The sequence below is a fragment of the Symphalangus syndactylus genome, chromosome 19 (genome assembly GCF_028878055.3).
Source record: "Symphalangus syndactylus isolate Jambi chromosome 19, NHGRI_mSymSyn1-v2.1_pri, whole genome shotgun sequence".
NCBI lineage: Eukaryota > Metazoa > Chordata > Mammalia > Primates > Hylobatidae > Symphalangus > Symphalangus syndactylus.
Genome location: NC_072434.2, coordinates 79835931 through 79855875, shown reverse-complemented (window position 1 = coordinate 79855875; position 19945 = coordinate 79835931). Strand labels below are relative to the sequence as shown.

Here is a 19945-nt window from a genome sequence, read left to right as displayed (position 1 = left end):
ATTTATCCAGCTGTGGTGGTGCACACCTGTAATCCCAGCTACTTGGGAGGCTGAGGCAGGAGAATTGCTTGAACCCAGGAGGTGGAGGTTGCTGTGGGCCAAGATGGCACCACTGCACTCCAGCCTGGGCGACAGAGTGAGACTCCATCTTAAAAAAAAAAAAAAAAAAAAAAAGAAGAAGAAGTAGAAGTAGAATGATGGTTACTAAAGGCTGGGAGGCTGGGCAGGGGGAGGGAGTGGGAATGGTTAATGGGCACAAAAATACAGATAGCATGAATAAGATCTAGTGTTTGATAGCATGACAGGGTGACTACAATCAACAATAATTTATTGTACATCTTTATATAACTAAAAGAGTATAATTGGGCTGTTTGTAACACAAAGAGAGAATAAATGGTGATGGATACCTCGTTTACCCAGATGTGATTATGTATTATATGCCTGTATCAAACCATCTCATGTACCCTATAAATATATACACCTACTACGTACCCACAAAAATTATAAGAATTAATCCAACAATCCAGAAATCATCCTCCTTGGTATTTACCCAAATGAGTTGAAAATTTATGTCCACACAAAAACCTGCACACAAATGTTTAAAGCAACTTCCCTCATAATTCCCCAAACCAGAAAACAAAATATCCTTTAGTAGGTGAAGAATAAACCATGGTACATCCAGACAATGGAATAGTAATCAGCATTACAAATATATAAACTGGCCTGGAACTGTGGCTCACGCCTGTAATCCCAGCACTTTGGGAGGCTGAGGCGGGTGGATCACGAGGTCAGGATATCGAGACCATCCTGGCTAACACGGTGAAACCCCGTTTCTACTACATATACAAAAACTTAGCCGGGCGTAGTAGCGGGCGCCTGTATTCCCAACTACTCGGGAGGCTGAGGCAGGAGAATGGCGTGAACCCAGCAGGCGGAGTTTGCAGTGAGCCGAGATCACACTACTGCACTCCAGCCTGAGCGACAGAGTGAGACTTCATCTCAAAAAAATAAATAAATAAAAATAAAATAAAATTCATTACAAATTTTAAGTAGGGCTGCATCCTAGTAATAAGTAAGCTACAATATGCACCCCGAAATCACTAAATGAAATAAATAACTTAATTACCTACTAAATTACACTACAATTTTCACCTAAATACCACAGTGTGTCTGTCAAAGGCAGGAACCTTGGTTTGATATAATGTTTAGATGTTCCCCTAGGCAACAGTCAGTAAGCTTAGCTGTTTCTTTCATCCACTCCTAGAACATGAAAACATATCGTGTCATTACCATATTAAAATACATATATATCTATTTGCTCTGCAGGAGGATAAAAGCATGATTCTTCTGAAAGGTGTATACAACTGCTAAAAGAACAGCACTGCTGTACATACTTTATGAAGAGATTTGCTACCAGATTACCTATGTCAACTCTATTCTCTAGGTATTATTATTTCAATATATTTCAATACAGGAAATGAAAAAAAACCCATTTGAAACTCTGGAACAAGAAGAGCAATAAAACAACAATAAGAAGATATAATCAATAAATACTATTTTTTTTTTTTTGAGACAGAGTCTGTCACCCAGGCTGGAGTGCAGTGGCGCCATCTCGGCTCACTGCAACCTCTGCCTCTTGGGTTCAAGCGATTCTCCTGCCTCAGCTTCCCGAGTAGCTAGGATTACAGGCACGCACCACCACACTGGGCTAATTTTTTGTATTTTTAGTAGAGATGGGGTTTCACCGTGTTAGCCAGGAAGGTCTCGATCTCCTGACCTTGTGATCTACCCACTTCAGCCTCCCAAAGTGCTGGGATTACAGGCATGAGCCACCACGCCCGACCATTAAATACTATTTTTAAAAATATCTCTAGCATTATAACTCAGTATATAAATAATGTGAAAAGCCAACAGTAGGTAAATAAATGCTACAGAAGTCTTTATAAATAAACATTTCATTTTGGTGAAAAACAAAGTGTAACCACAGGAAATGGTGGGATAAAAATTAGATTTTTCTCTATATGGGAAGCTAAGAAACTCATGCCTAAAATTAATCAAGAAAAAAGCTAATGCAGAATTTTTTTTTTTTTTTGAGACGGAGTCTCGCTGTGTCCCCCAGGTTGGAGTGCAGTGGTGCAATCTCAGCTCACTGCAAGCTCCGCCTCCTGGGTTCACGCCATTCTCCTGCCTCAGCCTCCGAAGTAGCTGGGACTACAGGCGCCCGCCAACACGCCTGGCTAATTTTTTGTATTTTTAGTAGAAACGGGGTTTCACTGTGTTAGCCAAGATGGTCTCGATCTCCTGACCTCGTGATCCGCCCGTCTCGGCCTCCCAAAGTGTTGGGATTACAGGCGTGAGCCACCGCGCCCGGCCAGAATTTTTTTTTATTAATTTTTTTAGAGATGGCATCTCACTCTGTTACCCAGGCTGGATTATAGCTCATTGCAGCCGTGAACTTATGGCTCAAGCAATCCTCCCACCTCAGCCTCCCAGTAGCTGGGACTACAGGCCTGAGTCACCATGCCTGGCAAATAATTTTGTTAAAAGACAGCAGATTAAAAGAGCATGTGACTACCCCATCTTAAAATCTTAAAGAATGGACACCACTTTGGACTAAACGATTAAACCAAGATGTGAAATAGAATCAAGTTTTTCAATAATCTGGACTTACTGATTTAAAACAACTCTGGGCCAGGCAAGGTGGCTCAGGCTTGTAATCCCAGCACTTTGGGAGGCTGAGGTGGGCAGATCACCTGAGGTCAGGAGTTCGAGACCAGCCTGGCCAACACAGTGAAACCCCATCTCTACTAATAACACAAAAATTAGCTGGGCATGGAAGGGGGTGCCTGTAATCTAGCTACCCGGCAGGCTAAGGCAGGAGAATCGCTTGAACCCGGGAGGCGGAGGTTGCAGTGAGCCAAGATCCCACCACTGCACTCCAGCCTGGGCAACAAGACCGAGACTCCGACTAAAAAAAAAAAAAAAAATTCTGTTCACCAATTTGACAATATGAATCACAACTTTCTTTTTTTTGAAACAGAGACTTGCTCTGTCACCAGGCTGGAGTGTAGTGGCACGATCACGGTTCACTGCAGGCTCAACTTCCTGGGCTCAAGCAATCCTCCCATTTTAGCTTCCCAAGTAGCTGGGGCTACAGGCACATGCCACCATGCCTGGCTGATTTTATTTTTTATTTACGTACTTACTTACTTACTTACTTACTTATTTATTTATTTATTTATTTATTTATTTATTTATTTATTTATTTATTTTTGCTAGAGATAGGGGTCTTGTTATGTTACCTAGGCTGGTCTCAAACTCTTGAGCTCAAGCAATCCTCCCTCTTCAGCCTCCCAAAGTGCTACAATTACAGGCATGAGCCACCATACCCAGCCTATGAATCACAATTTAAACTGTACCGTTTTGTAGGAAAACATATTTTTTTTTTAGAATTATACTGTAAAGTATTTAGGAATGAAATGCTACTCTGTATATAATTTAAAATGCTTAAGCAAAAAATAAGAGATGAGCTGGGCGCGGTGGCTCACATCTGTAATCCCAACACTTTGAGAGGGTGAGGTGGGTGGATCACCTCAGGTCAGGTGTTCAAGACCAGCCTGGCCAACATGGGGAAACCCCATCTCTACTAAAAATATAAAAATTAGCTGGGCATATTGGCGCATGTCTGTAATCCTAGCTACTTGGGAGGCTGAGGCAGAAGAACCGCTTGAACCTGGGAAGCAGTGGTTGCAGTGAGCAGAGATCGCACCACTGCACTCCAGCCTGGGTGACAGAGTAAGACTCCATCTCAAAAAAAAAAAAAAAAAAAATTGGAAATGAAGCAAATATGGCAACATGTTAACAATTGTTAAACTGACATGGCAAGCATATACAGGTGTCCATTATACTATTCTCTCTACTTTCTTTGTCTACGCTGTTTTTTTTTTTTTTTTTGAGATGGAGTCTTTGTGGCCCAGGCTGGGGTGCAGTGGTACAATCTCGGCACACTGCAACCTCCACATCCCAGGTTTAAGCAATTATCTTGCCTCAGCCTCCCAAGTAGCTGGGATTACAGGTGCCCACCACCACACCCAACTAATTTTTTTTTGTACTGTTAGTAGAGACAGTGTTTCGCCATGTTGCCCAGGCTGGGCTTGAACTCTTGAAGTGATCCACCTGCCTCCCAAAGTGTTGGGATTACAGGCATGAGCCACCACACCTGGCTTATTATTTCTACTTTCTGTATTTTTGAAACATTTTCTTTTTTGTATTTTCTAATAATAATATAAAAACTACTCATATCTTCCTTAAATCTATTCTACTTGTAGGAATTAATCCAACAGATACAGCTCTGTCCATTAAAAAGGCCCAGAAACGAAGACTAACCCAGTAGCAATGAGCACTGCTGCAGCCCATACTGTGGCCCCTGAATGATATTTGCCAGCAAAAAAAAAGAAAGAAAACAGCAAGAAATGTAAGATGAACCTTCACATGATAGCTTCCTTATCATGTGAGGAAAGCTTTTCCAGCTTCTAGAGGCTTAGAGGCTGCACACTCCTTAGCTCATGACCCTCTTCCATCTTCAGAATCAATAATGGCCAGCTGAAACATTCTCACGTCACACTGACACTGCGTCTTCTGCCTCTAGCTTCTACTTCTTTTCTATTTTTTTTTTTTTTTTTTTTGAGACATTTCGCTCTTGTCACCCAGGCTAGAGTGCAATGGCACGATCTCAGCTCACTGCAACCTCCGTCTCCCAGGTTCAAGCAATTCTCCTGCCTCAGCCTCCCAAGTAGCTGGGATTACTGGCATGCACCACCACATCCAACTAATTTTTGCATTTTTTGTATTTTTAGTAGAGACAGGGTTTCACCATGTTGGTCAGGCTGGTCTCGAACTCCTGACCTCAGGTGATCCATCTGACTTGGCCTCCCAAAGTGCTAGGACTATAGGTGTGAGCCACTGCGCCTGGCCTAGCTTCTACTTCTAATGATTCTTGTGATTACATTGAGCCCAACTGGATAAACCAGATACTCTCCCAATCTTAAAATCAGCTGATTAGCAACCTTAATTCCATCTATAATTCTAATTCCCCTTTGCCATGTAACCTAGCAAAATCAGAGGTTCTGGAGACATCTTTGGGAGGCTATTATCCTGCCCACCACAGTATATCATCTTTACTCCATCTCAACAGTTTAAGATGTAACACTTTTTAAATCTTTGTATGATGCTATCACAGGAAATCATATCTCCAATTACAAGAAGCCATTTGCAGAACATTAGTACAATTGCACTTCTTTTTTTTTTTTTTTTGAGACAGTCTTACTCTGTCACCCAGGCTGGAATGAAGTGATGCCATTTCGTCTCACTGCAACCTCCTCCTCCCGTGTTCAAGCGATTCTCCCGTCTCAGCCTCCCAAGTAGCTGGGGCTACGGGAGCGCACCACAAAACCCAGCTAATTTTTTTTGTATCTTTAGCAGAGACAGGGTTTCAACATGTTGGTTAGGCTGGTCTCGAACTCCTGACTTTAAGTGATCTACAGCCTTGGCTTCCCGAAGTGCTGGGATTACAGGCATGAGCCACCACGCCCAGTCTGCATTTCTTTTTAAAATAAGTTTTAAAATGTTTATTTACAACAATATGCATGATTAACTGGTCTAAGTGCTTTAAACATCTAACTGATTTAGTTGTCATAACAGCCCTACAACATCCAGTGAAGTAACCGCAGAAATTATTACTAAATCTGTGTTCAATTTCTCTGCATCTTAGTACCAATTCCAAAAGATGACCTCTAAAAGAAATGCAGGCTTGGCCGGGCGCGGTGGCTCACGCCTGTAATCCCAGCACTTTGGGAGGCCGAGGTGGGCAGATCACGAGGTCAGGACACCGAGACCATCCTGGCGAACATGGTGAAACCCCGTCTCTACTAAAAATACAAAAAAAAATTAGCCGGGCATGGTGGCGGGCACCTGTAGTCCCAGCTGCTCGAGAGGCTGAGGCAGGAGAATGGCATGAACCCAGGAGGCAGAGCTTGCAGTGAGCCGAGATCGTGCCACTGCACACCAGCCAGGGCGACAGAGCAAGACTCTGTCTCAAAAAAAAAAAAAGAAATGCAGGCCAGGTGTGATGGCTCACACCTGTAATCCCAGCACTTTGGGAGGCAGAGATGGGTGGATTATGAGGTCAGGTATTTGAGATCAGCCAGGCCAACATGGTGAAACCCCGTTTCTACCAAAAAAAACCATGCAAAAATTAGCTGTATGTGGTGGCGGGTGCCTGTAGTCCCAGCTACTCGGGAGGCTGAGGCAGGAGAATCGCTTGAACCCAGGAGGCAGAGGTTACAATGAGCCGAGATCATGCCATTGCACTCCAGCCTGGGCGACAAGAATGAAACTTGACTTCAAAAAAAAAAAGAAAGCTTAAATTTACAGTAGGTCCCTCTCTGCAGAATTACAATTTTCAAGGGAGAAAAAAGCACTTACCTGATAAAACATTCACGGAGAAAGTGTCACATTCACAGGCAATTTAATAAATAAAATTTAAATAATATGTACCACTTCATATTTGCTAAACTATCATTAAAAAACTTTTATCTATATTACTGTACTAGTGATATGCCCCCCTGTCTTCAAGAATTGGGACTTATCTCCCAAGAGCTGGGAGGACTGGCTTTTGGTAGATAGCCCTCAACTGTCTGCCCTCTTATGGAATTGTCTACTGTAGAAAGCATCTTGCCCAAGGGCACACCCCCTTCCTAGGGTCAACAGAACCCAGTGACAGATCATCACAAACGTATAATGACCCAGCTCCTCATCTCAACTAGAAAAGACTCTGAAAGGCCACTCTATCTTCAGAGCACCCAAAGGAGACAGCTGAAATATTTGTTGAGGCTGCACCATAGCCCAACTTAGCCCTCTGCCCAACTTTGCTTACTCTCTTTCCTCTTCCATGAGTACTGGTCCCAAAGTACTCCCTATTAAACTTTCTGAACACTAAACTTCCTAAGTGTAAATCTCTAGCTAAGTCTGCTTCCCAGAAAATGTGAATATTGGAAATTTCCAAGTACCGGACATTGATTGACTTGCAGACAACAATTTGGCAACACATGTCAAGAACCTGAGAACGTTCACATTCTTTAGAAGTAACAGAGTAGGGCCAGGTGCAGTGGCTCATGCCTGTAATCCCAGCACTTTGGGAGGCTGGGGCAGGCGGATCACCTAAGGTCAGGAGTTTGAGACCAGCCTGGCCAACATGGTGAAACCCTGTCTCTACTAAAAATACAAAAATTAGCTGGGTGTGGTGGCGGGTCCCCGTAATCCCAGCTACTCGGGAGGCTGAGGCAGGAGAATCACTTGAACCTGGGAGGCGGAGGTTGCAGTGAGCCAAGATCATGCCATTGCACTCCAGCCTGGGTGACAAAAGTGAGACTCCACCTCAAAAAAAAAAAAAAAAAAAAAAAGAAGTAACAGAGTAGAAAGGGCATGGGCAATGAAGGATAAATTCAAATCCCAGCTCTGCTATATAAAAGTTTTGAGACCTGAGACTTGGTCTTCCTGTCTATAAACATAGGAATAATAACATCTATATTTTAAGGTTGTTATTGGAATATTCAAAGTTGAGAGCATGCTTTCAAGTGTCTGGTACACAGTAATTATTCATTAAACATTACTTTCTCTTCCCATTTACAAATAATACCAGGAAAGTAAAAACCCTTGCCAGATTAAGTATATGTTAAAGACTTCCAGAGCCTCCATGAAGGCATAGTCCACATGTATCTTGTTCAATGGCTTTCACCAAACCTTATTGTGCATCAGAATCCCCTGGAGGGGCTGCTCTGTCTATAGAGTAGCCATTCTTTTATTCCTTTACTTTCCTAATAAATTTGTTTTCACTTTACAGACTGGTCCTGAATTCTTTCTTGCACGAGATCCAAGAACCCTCTTTTGGGGTCTGGATTGAGACCCTTTCCTGTAACATCTTTCTGGTGACCACTGACGGGACAATAGTGTGGAAACCCCTGACCCAAAGACTAACTTTGGGTAAGTGGTGGGGTCCAGTAACATCTTTCTAGTGAACCACAGAAGGGACGATACTCAAGAAACCCCCTGACCCAAAGGAAATAGATTGCAGCACTGACTGGCCAACCTGGGAGTCAAGGAAACTCTTCTTTTGGGCTATTTCCAGCTTTCAACAATTGAGTAGGCCGGGTGTGGTGGCTCATGCCTGTAATCCCAGCACTTTGGGAGGCCAAGGCAGTTGGCACCTGAGGTCAGGAGTTCGAGACCAACCTGGCCAACATGGTGAAACCCAGTCTCCACGAAAAATACAAAAATTAGCCAGGCGTGGTGATGGGTGCCCAACTACTCCAGAGGCTGAGGCTGGACAATTGCTTGAACTCAGGAGGTGAAGGTTGCAGTGAGTCAGGATCATGCCACTGCACTCTAGCCTGGGTGACATGAGCAAAACTCCTCCTCAAAAAACAAACAAAAAAAAATTGAGTGAAGTATATCCCTGTAAACTAAATTTGGAGCATATTTGTTTCCTCTACCTGATTCCTTCAGAATTTGCAAACTATTTTTAAGTATTCTTAATTTATGACAATATAGTTATTTGCATAAGTGCAGTAAGAATCTGTTTTCTCCTCCTTTCTTTTTTAGATGGAGTCTTGCTCCAGGCTAGAGTGCAGTGGCACGATCTCAGCTCACTGCAACCTCCGCCTCCCAGGTTCAAGCAATTCACCTATCTCAGCCTCCAGAGTAGCTGCGACTACAGGTGTGTGCCACCACGCCCGGCTAATTGTTTGTATTTTTAGTAGAACAGGGTTTCACCATGTTGGCAGGCTGGTTGCAAACTCCTGACCTTGGGTGATCCACTTGCCTCAGCCTCCCAAAGTGCTGGGATTATAGGCATGAGCCACTGCACCTGGCCAAGAATCTATTTTCTTTTGTAACAGGACACAATTGGAAAAACTGGTTATTTTACCAAGGCTTTAACTGGAATGGCATGCTTTCCTTTAAGGAAACAAACTTGACTTGTAAAGCCAATAAAAGCCGCTTGGGAAAACATCTCAAACCTTGTCTCCACAGTCTCTACACAGGGTTCCTGACCTGTGGTAAGTAAAAAACGTCACTTTCTCACAGGCCCATGAGCCCAAATTTATCTTGGGAGCCAAGAGGAGAGGAATTTACTCAACTCATAGATATTTGATGGTACAAGCCCATGGCTGGGTTTGGCTTTAAAAAAGTCTTATCTGAGGTTCTTTCTATGGGACAGAATTCCATCAAACCCAATTTAAAAACAGCTTACATGAAAAATAATTATTCTTGCTGCCCTTTATACAAATAATCAGGCCAACTATAATAAAGCAAATCAGTCTTACCATGACTTGTCTTTAGTAAAACTTGGAAACTAGAGAGAAAAATTATGTTTCAAGAACTATGGAGCATTTGTTATTAGATTCTAGTCTCATTAGTTGTTTTTAAGTTTGCTTCTTCAATTTAGGCTAACCCTGCTTATTCCTGTGAAGCAACTGGTGATCTCTGGCTGCAGCTCAGAAGAAACAAGAGGGATGGGTAATGTAAAAATATGGATAAATATTCTAATTCTGGGCACATTGCAATCAGCTAGTAAACCCATATCAGCTTGGTTCCAGCAGTTGCCCAGTTCATAGAAAGCCTTCTTATTGGCCAGGTGAGGTGGCTCACACCTGTAATCCCAGCACTTTGGGAGGCCAAGGTGGGCAGAACACCTCAGGAGTTCGAGACCAGCCTGACCAACACGGAGAAACTCTGTCTCCACTAAAAATTCAAAATTAGCCGTGTGTGGTGGCACATGCCTGAAATCTCAGCTCTCGGGAGACTGAGGCAGAAGAATCGCTTGAACCCAGGAGGCAGAGGTTGCAGTGAGCCAACATCACGCCACTACACTCCGACCTGAACGACAAGAGCGAAACTCCGTCTCAAAATACACAGAAAACAGTCAAATTTTTGTTGACTAAGACTTATGAGTAAGTCTACTACATTATTATTTACTCTAAAAACTAGAAATTAACATCCAAAAATGGGGAACAATTAAACAAACTATATACTATACTAAATGTAATAATTAAGAAATATGCAAAATAATGCTGTAGAAACATAGGTAAATTTATACCAAAAAATAAGCTTAAAAAAAGGTAACAAAAAATTGTAATGTGTATCAATTTAAACTATAGTTAGATACCTACACACATGGATTAATGACAAAAGAAATTTCAAAAAAATTACTTGAGTTGAGGTTTATGAGGTTTCAAGACTTTTAGCTTGTTTATAGTTTCCTCAGAAGATATTTTAAGGTTGTTTTATATAAGATAGCAACACTAAATAATTAAATGGCATATAGTTAAACAAAATCATAGATACCACAGGATGCTGTCACTCAAAACTGGATACAGGAGGCATCTATAAATTAGTTGTTAATTTCGTCAAAATTTGTGGTATAAAGTGCTACTGAGAAGCTTACACACAAACAGCTGCAAAATACACACACACACACACACACACACACACACACAAAATAATTACTTACCTGCCACAGGAGGGACAACACCAGCAAAATGTACTGTTGCATGTTCTCCGTTAACTTCAACTCTTCGACCAATGACATCTGGTGTCAAAGTGTCACTCATTATAATATATCCAGAATCCAAAATATGAGATCTAGGAAGAAAAATACAACACTGATAAGAACTTAATACAATCCCTTTAAAGGAATTTTTTTTTTTTTTTTTTTTTTTTTTGACGCACAGTCTCGCTTTGTCGCCCAGGCTGGAGTGCAGTGGTGCAATCTTGGCTCACTGCAACCCCCACCTTCCAGGCTCAAGGGTTCTTGTGCCTCAGCCACCGGAGTAGCTGGGTCCACAGATGCACTTCACCACGCCCAGCCAATTTTTGTATTTTCAGTAAAGAAGGGGTTTTGCTACGTTGCCCAGGCTGGTCTCCAACTCCTGAGCTCCAGCAATCCACCCACCTCGGCCTCCCAAAGTGGTAAAATTACAGGTGTGAGCCACCACGCCTGGCCTATAAGAGAAGGTTCAAGTTTGGGAGAGAAGTCAGTATACTTAAAGTGCCTATAGAGGGTGATGACGGATGTGGGTCTCTAGCTCAAACGATATATTTGCGCTAGAAATGTGTTTTGTTGTTGTCGTTGTTGTTGTTTTTTAAGATGGTGTCTCATTCTGTTGCCCAGGCTGGAGTGCAGTGGCATGATCTCGGCTCACTGCAACCTCCACCTCCCTGGTTCAAGCAATTCCCCTGCCTCAGCCTCCCAAGTAGCTGGGACTACAGCACCCGCCACCATGCCTGTTTAATTTTTTTGTATTTTTAGTAGAGACGGGGTTTCACCATGTTGGCCAGACTGGTCTCAAACTTCTGACCTCAGGTGATCCACCCTCCTCTGCCTCCCAAAGTGTTGGGATTACAGGCGTGAGCCACCGCGCCCAGCCTAGAAATGTGTTTTTAGGAGTCGTCAGCAGAGTTTATAACTGATAGCATGAAAGTAGATGAGAATGAAAGGGTATCAGCTAGAAAGAAAAGGGGATCAATGACAGAATCCTGCAAAAACATAATAGTTAAGAAAGAAGGAAGAAATCTCTAAGAAATCGGAGAAAGAAAAAACAGAAAAGAAAAAGGAAGAGCAGCTACCTGATGCTTTGGAATCCAAGGGACAGAGTTTAAAGCAGGAATAATCAAGCAACAGTATCAGATGCTGCAGAGTGAGCCTGTGAGACTAGGACTTAAAAATCCGTGTTCCTTTCGCAAGCACAAATATGGTTAATTTCCAAACCTTCATCTTTGTGTCTCACTCTGTTGCCCAGGCTGGAGTGCAGTGGCACGATCTCTGCTAACTGCAACCTCTGCCTGCTGGGTTCAAGCAATTCTCCTGCCACAGCCTCCCTAGTAACTGGAATTACAGGCACACATACCACCACACACACGCCACCACACCCAGCTAATTTTTGAATTTTAGTAGAGACGGTGTTTCACCATGTTGGCCAGGCTGGTCTCAAACTCCTGACCTCAAGTGATCCACCCACCTCAGTCTCCCAAAATGCTGGAATTACAAGCATCAGCCACCATACCCGGCCTAAATAAAACTCACTTTCTATTTTAAAAAGCTAGCAGTGTTGGCTGGGCATGGTTGGCTCATGCCTGTAATCTCAGTGCTTTGGGAGGCCAAAGCAGGCAGATCACCTGAGGCCAGGAATTCGAGACCAGCCTGGGCAACATAGTGAAACTTACCTCTACCAAAAAAAAATACAAAAATTAGCCAGGCATTGTGGCACACACCTGTAGTCCCAGCTGCTTGGGAAGCTGAAGTGGGAGGATCATGTGAGCCCAGAAGATCAAGGCTGCAGTAAGCCAAGATCATGCCACTCTGCTCCAGCCTAGGCAACAGAGCTAGAGCCTGTCTCAAAAAAAACAAACAAAAAAACACAAATAAAAGATAACAGTGTTGAAGTACAAGGATTTTTAAATGACCACAAGTTACACAACTATTGAAGAAAGTATTTTTCTATTTTAATATTACCATATATAATATGTGCACAAAACAAAAGAAAAAACATATGCTGTTACATGCCATCTGGGGTTATAATACATTATTGACTACCCACAAAGTCCATCAGTATATAGAGATCTGAGGCCTTTGGTATTATTACCTCTCCACCTTTATGGTTTTTTTTTATTTTAAGAACAGGTAGATGGAAGGGGAGCAGTGGCTCATGTCTGTAATCCCAGCTCTTTGAGAGGCCGAGGCGGATGGATCACAAGGTTAGGAGTTCAAGACTAGCCTGACCAACATGGTGAAACCCCGTCTCTACTAAAAATACAAAAATTAGCCAGGCGTGGTGATGCGTGCCTGTAATCCCAGCTACTCAGGAGGCTGAGGCAGGAGAATCGCTTGAACCTGGGAGGCAGAGGTTGCAGTGAGCCAAGATCGAGCCATTGCACTTCTGCCTGGGCGACAGAGCAAGACTCCATCTCAAAAAAAAAAAAAAGAAAAAGAATAGGTAGACATTTTCTCTGTTACTGGAGTTGTCTCTTACATTTGACCTGCTATTTCCATATTACAGAATAATCTAAGCATTTCAATCTCACATTATATGATTTTAAGTTTATTAAGTTTCTGTATAAGGTCCTCTCAATCAGGTCCTCAAATATTTTGTAAAAACAGTAACATTAGGCTGGGCGCAGTGGCTCACGCCTGTAATCCCAGCATTTTGGGAGGCCAAGGTGGGCGGATCACAAGGTCAAGAGATCGAGACCATCCTGGCCAACAGGGTAAAACCCCGTCTCTACTAAAAATACAAAAAAATTAGTTGGGTGTGTAGTACGTGCCTGTAGTCCCAGCTACTTGGCCGTCTGAGGCAGGAGAATAACTTGAATGCGGGAGGTGGAGGTTGCAGTAAGCCAAGATCGAGCCACTGCACTCCAGCCTGGCGACAGAGCAAGATGCCATCTCACAAAAAACAAAACAAACAAACAAACAAAAATCATTTTTCCCAATTGTCGTGAAAAGAATCCTACTTTCAAAATGGAGCTGAATTTCGTCTATTTAAATAAAAGAGGACAGGGCCATTGGGAAGGGGGCCAGGATCCAGATCTAAACCTGCCCAGTAGTGTTGAAAAGCAAAAGAGAAATAATCTCCAAGCCCAAAATTGGTGAGAAAAGTCAAAGCAGTTTAGATGATTTTTTTTTTTAATTGAGACAGAGTCTCACTCTGTCACTCATGCTGAAGTGCAATGGTGTGCAATTTCAGCTCACTGCAACCTCCATCTCCTGGATTCAAGCGATTCTTCCGCCTCAGCCTCCTGAGTAACTGGATTACAGGCGGCCGCCACCAGGCCCAGCTAATTTTTGTATTTTTAGTAGAGATGGGATTTCACATATTGTCCAGGCTGGTCTCAAACTCCTGACCTCAAGTGATCTTTCCACCTCGGCCTCCAAGTGCTGGAATTATAGGTGTGAACCACTGCACCGGCCAGTTTAGATGATGTGGTGGCAGGATCAACATACGGGTCAGACCAGGCATGGGGAATTTGTTTTATTAAGCTAAGAGGCCCCATAATCAGTCTGAGGTTCTTTCCAGCTGGGGCTCAGCTTAAGGGTACTACTATATCACCCTGCAGATCAGGCTAACAGTGAGAATGGCTTGGTGAGAAGAAGGGGGCAGCCATCAATGGGAAGTAAAACCAGGGAGTGTAATAGCAGGAATGAGGATTGAAGACACTAGGAAGCCATTCTCATTATTAATCTAACATCTGTAAGTAACTCATGAATTCCTTCACATGCTTGATCCTATTTAATCTCCAGTAACAATTTTTTTTTTCATTCCTACCTGTATGCTGTGCCCACAGACAGGACCAATGAGATCATTAGGTATAAGGTCTAAGGTCAGTAATTAACAGTCTCTGTGTCAAGTCAGGTGTTTTTGTTCGTTTGTTTGTTTTGAGATGAGTCTCGCTCTGTTACCCAGGTTGGAGTGTAATGGCACGATCTCAGCTCACTGCGACCTCCGCCTCCCGGGTTCAAGCGATTCTCCTGCCTCAGCCTCCTGAGTAGCTGGGATTATAGGTATGCGCCACAAGCCCAGCTAATTTTGTATTTTTTTTTTTTTAGTAGAGATAGGGTTTCACCTTATTGGTCAGGCTGGTCTCGAACTCCTGACCTCAGATGATTCACCCATCTCGGCCTCCCAAAGTGCTGGGATTACAGGTGTGAACCTCTGCGCCCAGCCTCAAGTCAGTATTTCTGATGATCCTGTCTAGTCTCTGAACATTTCTAATAATGTCTTTCTTGATACCATGCTCTTCCGTGAAGACCTAGAAACTGGATCCATGTCTTGGTGACCTCTGCCTTAGTTCCAAAGCCTTTACCCTCTTCTTCTAGCTAGTAACCAATGGGTCCCTGTTTCCTGATGTTAGACCTACTTGATGCTGTTAATGGCCCACTCTGCACCCTTATTGCCTGTTACTAGGACAATCACTTTGATCACTCCCCCACCCCCAGTCCCATTTTAGTATCCAGTCAAAATAACCTGCAGTCAGCTGCTGCCTAGTTAAGTTCTCTCTAATGGCCTGCACTGGGCCCTCTCCTAATCAACTGAATGTGAGTGGCATGTTGGTCTTACTTAGTTAGGTCTATCTGGGTGCTAACTAAGGCTTGGTTAAGATGGAATGACTTTTTAAAATACACACACTTGCTAGCTAATGAAGATAGCCCACTTAAATGTTGGAGTGACTCTACTTGTTATTCTTCTTTAAAAAGATGAAATCTACATCTCTAGGACGGGCGCGGTGGCTCACGTCTGTAATCCCAGCACTTTGGGAGGCCGAGGCGGGAGGACCATGAAGTCAAGACATCGAGACCATCCTGGCTAACACAGTGAAAGCCCATCTCTACTAAAAATACAACAAATTAGCCAGGCGTGGTAGTGGGCACCTGTAGTCCCAGCTACTCGGGAGGCTGAGGCAGGAGAATGGTGTGAATCCAGGAGGCGGAGCTTGCAGCGAGCCGAGATCCCACCACTGCACTCCAGCCTGGGCGACAGAGCAAGACTCCATCTCAGAAGAAAAAAAAAAAAGGATACAGCAGTAAACAAAATAGAAAAATACCTGCCCTCATAAACCTTCTATGCCAGTGAGAGAAAACATAATAAACCAGATAAATGACTCTATCACATGGCATGTCATATAATGATAAGCACAAGGATAAGGAGCACAATGGAAATGTTAAAGATGGCAGTGGCTTGTCAGAGAAGGCCTTACTGAGAAGGTAATAGTCCCCAAAATATGAGAGAGGTAAAGAACTGAGCCATGTGGACATATGAGGGAAAGGAATAGCAAGTGCAAATATCCTGTGGCTAGGATGCACTTGAGGAGGCCATACGGTAGAGCAAACAGGAGACTAGAATGACATGAGATCAGAAGTGAAGCAGGGCTAGGTCATATAGGACCTTCAATGAATAATCTACTCTAAAGACTTCGGCTTTTTTTTTTTTTTTTGAGACAGAGTTTTGCCCTTGTTGCCCAGGCTGGAGTACAATGGCACGATCTTGGCTCACTGCAACCTCCGTGCCCACCCCACCCCACTGGGTTCAAGCGATTCTCCTGCCTAAGCCTCCCTAGTAGCTGGGACTACAGGCGCACGCCACCACACCCAGGTAATTTTTTGTATTTTTTAGTAGAGACGGGGTTTCGCCACTTTGGCCAGGCTGATCTTGAACACTTGACCTCAGGTAATCCACCCGCCTTGGCCTCCCAAAGTGCCAGAATTACAGGCTTGAGCCACCGCACCCGGCTGTTTTTTGTTTTGTTTTGTTTTTTGTTTTTTTTTTTTGAGACGGAGTCTTGCTCTATCGCCAGGCTGGAGTGCAGTAACATGATCTCGGCTCACTGCATCCTCCACCTCCCGGGTTCAAGCAATTCTTCTGCCTCAGCCTCCCAAGTAGCTGAAATTACAGGCACGCACCACCACGCCCAGCTAATTTTTGTATTTTTGGTAAAGATGGGGTTTCCCCATGTTGGCCAGGATGGTTTCGACCTCTTGACCTCGTGATCCACCCCCGTCGGCCTCCCAAAGTGCTGGGATTACAGGCGTGAGCCACCATGCCCGGCCAACTTTGGCTTTTACTCTGGGTGAAATGTGTAGTCCTTGGAGGATTTTTGAGAGGAAAGAGATAAATCTGATTTTTTTTAAAGCATCAATCGAGATGCTGTGATGCAAACAGACTAAAAGAGGAAAGAGCAGAAACTACTGCAGTAATTCAAGTGAGAGACAATGTAACTTGAACAAGTGAAGGTGATAAGAGCTTGGGAGTGTGGGTAGATTTTAAAGGTGGAGACTCCATAGGATTTGCTGATATATATGAAAGAGATTAATCAGGGATGATGCCAAAGATTTTGATCTAAACAAATATTTCAGTAGTGACAATCAATGTAAATCCAATAAACCTGCTAGTCAAAAGGCAGGCTGGGACAGGCACGGTGGCTCATACCTGTAGTCTCAGCACTTTGGGAGGCTGAGGCAGGTGGATCACCTGAGGTCAGGCATTCGAAACCAGCCTGGCCAACATGGTGAAACCCCATCTCTACTACAAATACAAAAAAAAAAAAAAAAATTAGCTGGGCATGGTGGCATGTACCTGTCATCCCAGCTACTCGGGAGGCTGAGGTGGGAGAACTGCTTGAACCTGGGAGGCGTGGTTGCAGTGAGCTGAGATTGGGCCACTGCACACCAGCCTGGGCAACAGAGCAAGACTCCATATCAAAAAAAAAAAAAAAAAAAAGCAGGCTGTCCATTTAGATTAAAAAAAAAAAAAACCCAGAGATGTGCTGTTTACAACAGTGTATAAAATATGAGCATACAGAAAAGTTAAAACTTAAGAATATGAAAAACGTTTTGAAGCAAATATCAAAAGACAGTGGCCGTGGCTAAATTAATGCCAGAGAAAAGTCTTCTCTCTTCATCTCTACCTCCACTAACTTTCTCTAACAGTTTGGCAATTTGTTAACCCTGTCTTCCTGCCAGGACTGCTTCTCTGAGGATAAGGCTGTCACACCATCATTTGGATCCACCCACAACTTAGAACAGTCCCCATTTGGTAGCAAACACCAAGTAAAAATAGTTACTTTAGGCCAGGCGCGGTGGCTCACGCCTGTAATCCCAGCACTTTGGGAGGCCGAGGCGGGTGGATCACCTGAGGTCAGGAGTACGAGAGCAGCCTGGCCAACATGGAGAAACCCTGTCTCTACTAAAAATACAAAAATTAGCCGAGCGTGGTGGCACGCGCCTGTTATCCCAGCTACTCGGGAGGCTGAGGCAGGAGAATCGCTTGAACCCAGGAGGCAGAGGTTGCAGTGAGCCGAGATCCGCGCCATTGCACTCCAGCCTGGGCGACAGAGCAAGACTGTCTCAAAAGAACAAACAGTTACTTTAAGTGCTCTCCACCTATTTAACGTCATTTCTCTGTCATCACCAATGTTAACTGATTCGGAAGGACGAGGCTGTTCCTCTAAGGTGAAACCTTGTAAAAGTCGTTGGTCGCCTGTACCATTTTCACCTCTTCCCAAGTGACATGCCAATTCTCTGAGAGAAGCTTAAAATGCTAGGGATCACGTGCGGCTACTCCTAAAAAGGCCTTCCAGGAGGCGCAGGGTGGCCCCAACCCAGCCGGCTGGACCGTCTCCCAGCGCACGGAGCAGGCAACGCCCGGCTCTGGCAATCTGGGCAGATTCCAGGAAAGGAAGAAAAGGCCAAGAGCACTGCAGGGTGACGCACCGGCCACGAATGCTCGTTCCGGAAGCTTCCCCGAACCTCTGAAGCTCACCTGCCCGCGGAGACTCCAGGTGTTCCAAGCAGCAACCCCTCCAGCGAACTGCCCAGCAGCGAAGCTTTAGGCTCTGGCCGGAAGTGCTGTAGGAAGTCCCGCCTCCACCGGAGTGAGGTACGGCTGCTGGAAGATAGACGAGAATGTCAGCGATAGTATTGGAGGCCAGAGGAGTGGTCAGCCCACCCAAGCCCCGCCTCTGGGCGGGGGCCCAAGCGATTTCCCAGTGCTGAAACCTGGGATGACAGAGCAGCCCAGGGAAAGCTCGTGTTCCAGTTTACTAGGTACTACAGAAGAGTTACAAATCCTGTAAGAGGTTCAGTTCCATGCGTATTTAGAGTCTACCACGTAGGCAGCATGCGGTGGTCAAAGAGAAGAATATAGTGTTGATGCCGCCAAAACTAAAAAAAAAAAAAAATTACCTAGTTAAAGCATAAGGCAGAATGAAAGTAAATGCAGTGATAGAAAAAATAATAGAAAAAGCAACTATCCTAGACATGTTAATTTCTGTTGAAACCGCCTTCGCAAAATTTTGACAGTAAGAGAAATCTGACATGGTTTACCCCTATCTTGATTCTAGCCTCACAGACTGGCTGTCTTTGCTCATTCCTGGGCACAGGACAAGCTAACTTAGGGAGAAATTTAGTTTATAGTTTAAATGATAATAACCCTTCCCCAAAATTGCCCTTTTAAAACTAAATGAAAGGCCACCAAGTTAGGAGAATGAGAGGGTCCTGAATTCTTCTAAGTTGTAATTGTAGTTAAATGATTACCACCCATTATTCCACAGGTCACAAATTCGCATCTTCCCCAATCATTCCTGCAGATAACATCACTGTTGTGGAACCTAAGATTGGCCTTTTGAGATGTCTTTTCAGGTTTTTGCATTTATGACAAGTGGATGGCCCCACCCTGACTCACCAACATGGGGATCCACAAACCAACTCAGTGCAAGCTGACCCAACCAATCAGCACTCCCCATTCCCTGGCCCCGTACCCGTCAAACTATCTGAAAAACCCCCTAATCTCTGAGCCTTCGGTGAGATGGATTTGAGTAATAACTCTGTCTCCCACGTGGCATGGCCAGCCTCGCGTCAATTACACTTTCTTTACTGCAATGCCATGGTTTCTGTCAATTAATTTTGTTTGTGCAGCAGGCAGAAAGAACCCATTTGTGGATACCATAGACTCCACAACAAGAGCAGTTTGGGTAGAGTGAGTGTTAGCATTCCAAAACCAGACTGAAGTGAGGTGAAGTGGAAAGGAAATTGAGGGAGCAAAGTCAAATGGCTCTTCCAAGAAGTGACCTTCTAATTGTCATATTAAATGGACACAAACAGTCAGTATCCTGCTGGATGTCTCTACTGCTTTATACTTTGATAGTTCACTCCTTGAAACTAGAAACTAGATATTACAGTGATTGTTTTTTCTTTGGAAGAGGGGATTAAAAACCACATTGGAAATCTGATAAAAGCTGTCTACCTACACACAAATTTTGCATATGATTTCAAGGACTGATTAATCCTTTGAAGCCCGTGAATAGGCCTCAAAGGAATCCATGGATCCCAAATAAAGAC

At 43.8% G+C, this 19945-nt stretch overlaps 1 protein-coding gene across 4 annotated transcripts in view; it reads right to left on the bottom strand.

Moving 5' to 3' along the window:
* Positions 1-19218, bottom strand: part of TBCE (tubulin folding cofactor E) — a 75681-nt gene extending 56463 nt beyond the window's left edge. Inside the window, exons 1-3 of one of the 4 annotated variants that reach the window (XM_063613443.1) lie at positions 19142-19218; positions 18369-18494; positions 10568-10698 (exon numbers count right to left, since the gene is read on the bottom strand). In XM_063613443.1, the coding sequence (XP_063469513.1) occupies positions 10568-10698; positions 18369-18494; positions 19142-19173 (289 nt within the window). In that variant the 5' untranslated portion in view covers positions 19174-19218. Of the gene's footprint in view, positions 1-10567; positions 10699-18319; positions 18514-19141 lie in introns of those variants that run through there. The other 3 variants (XM_055233943.2, XM_063613444.1, XM_063613445.1) reach the window with 3 other exon arrangements.
* Positions 19219-19945: the final 727 nt, after the last annotated feature.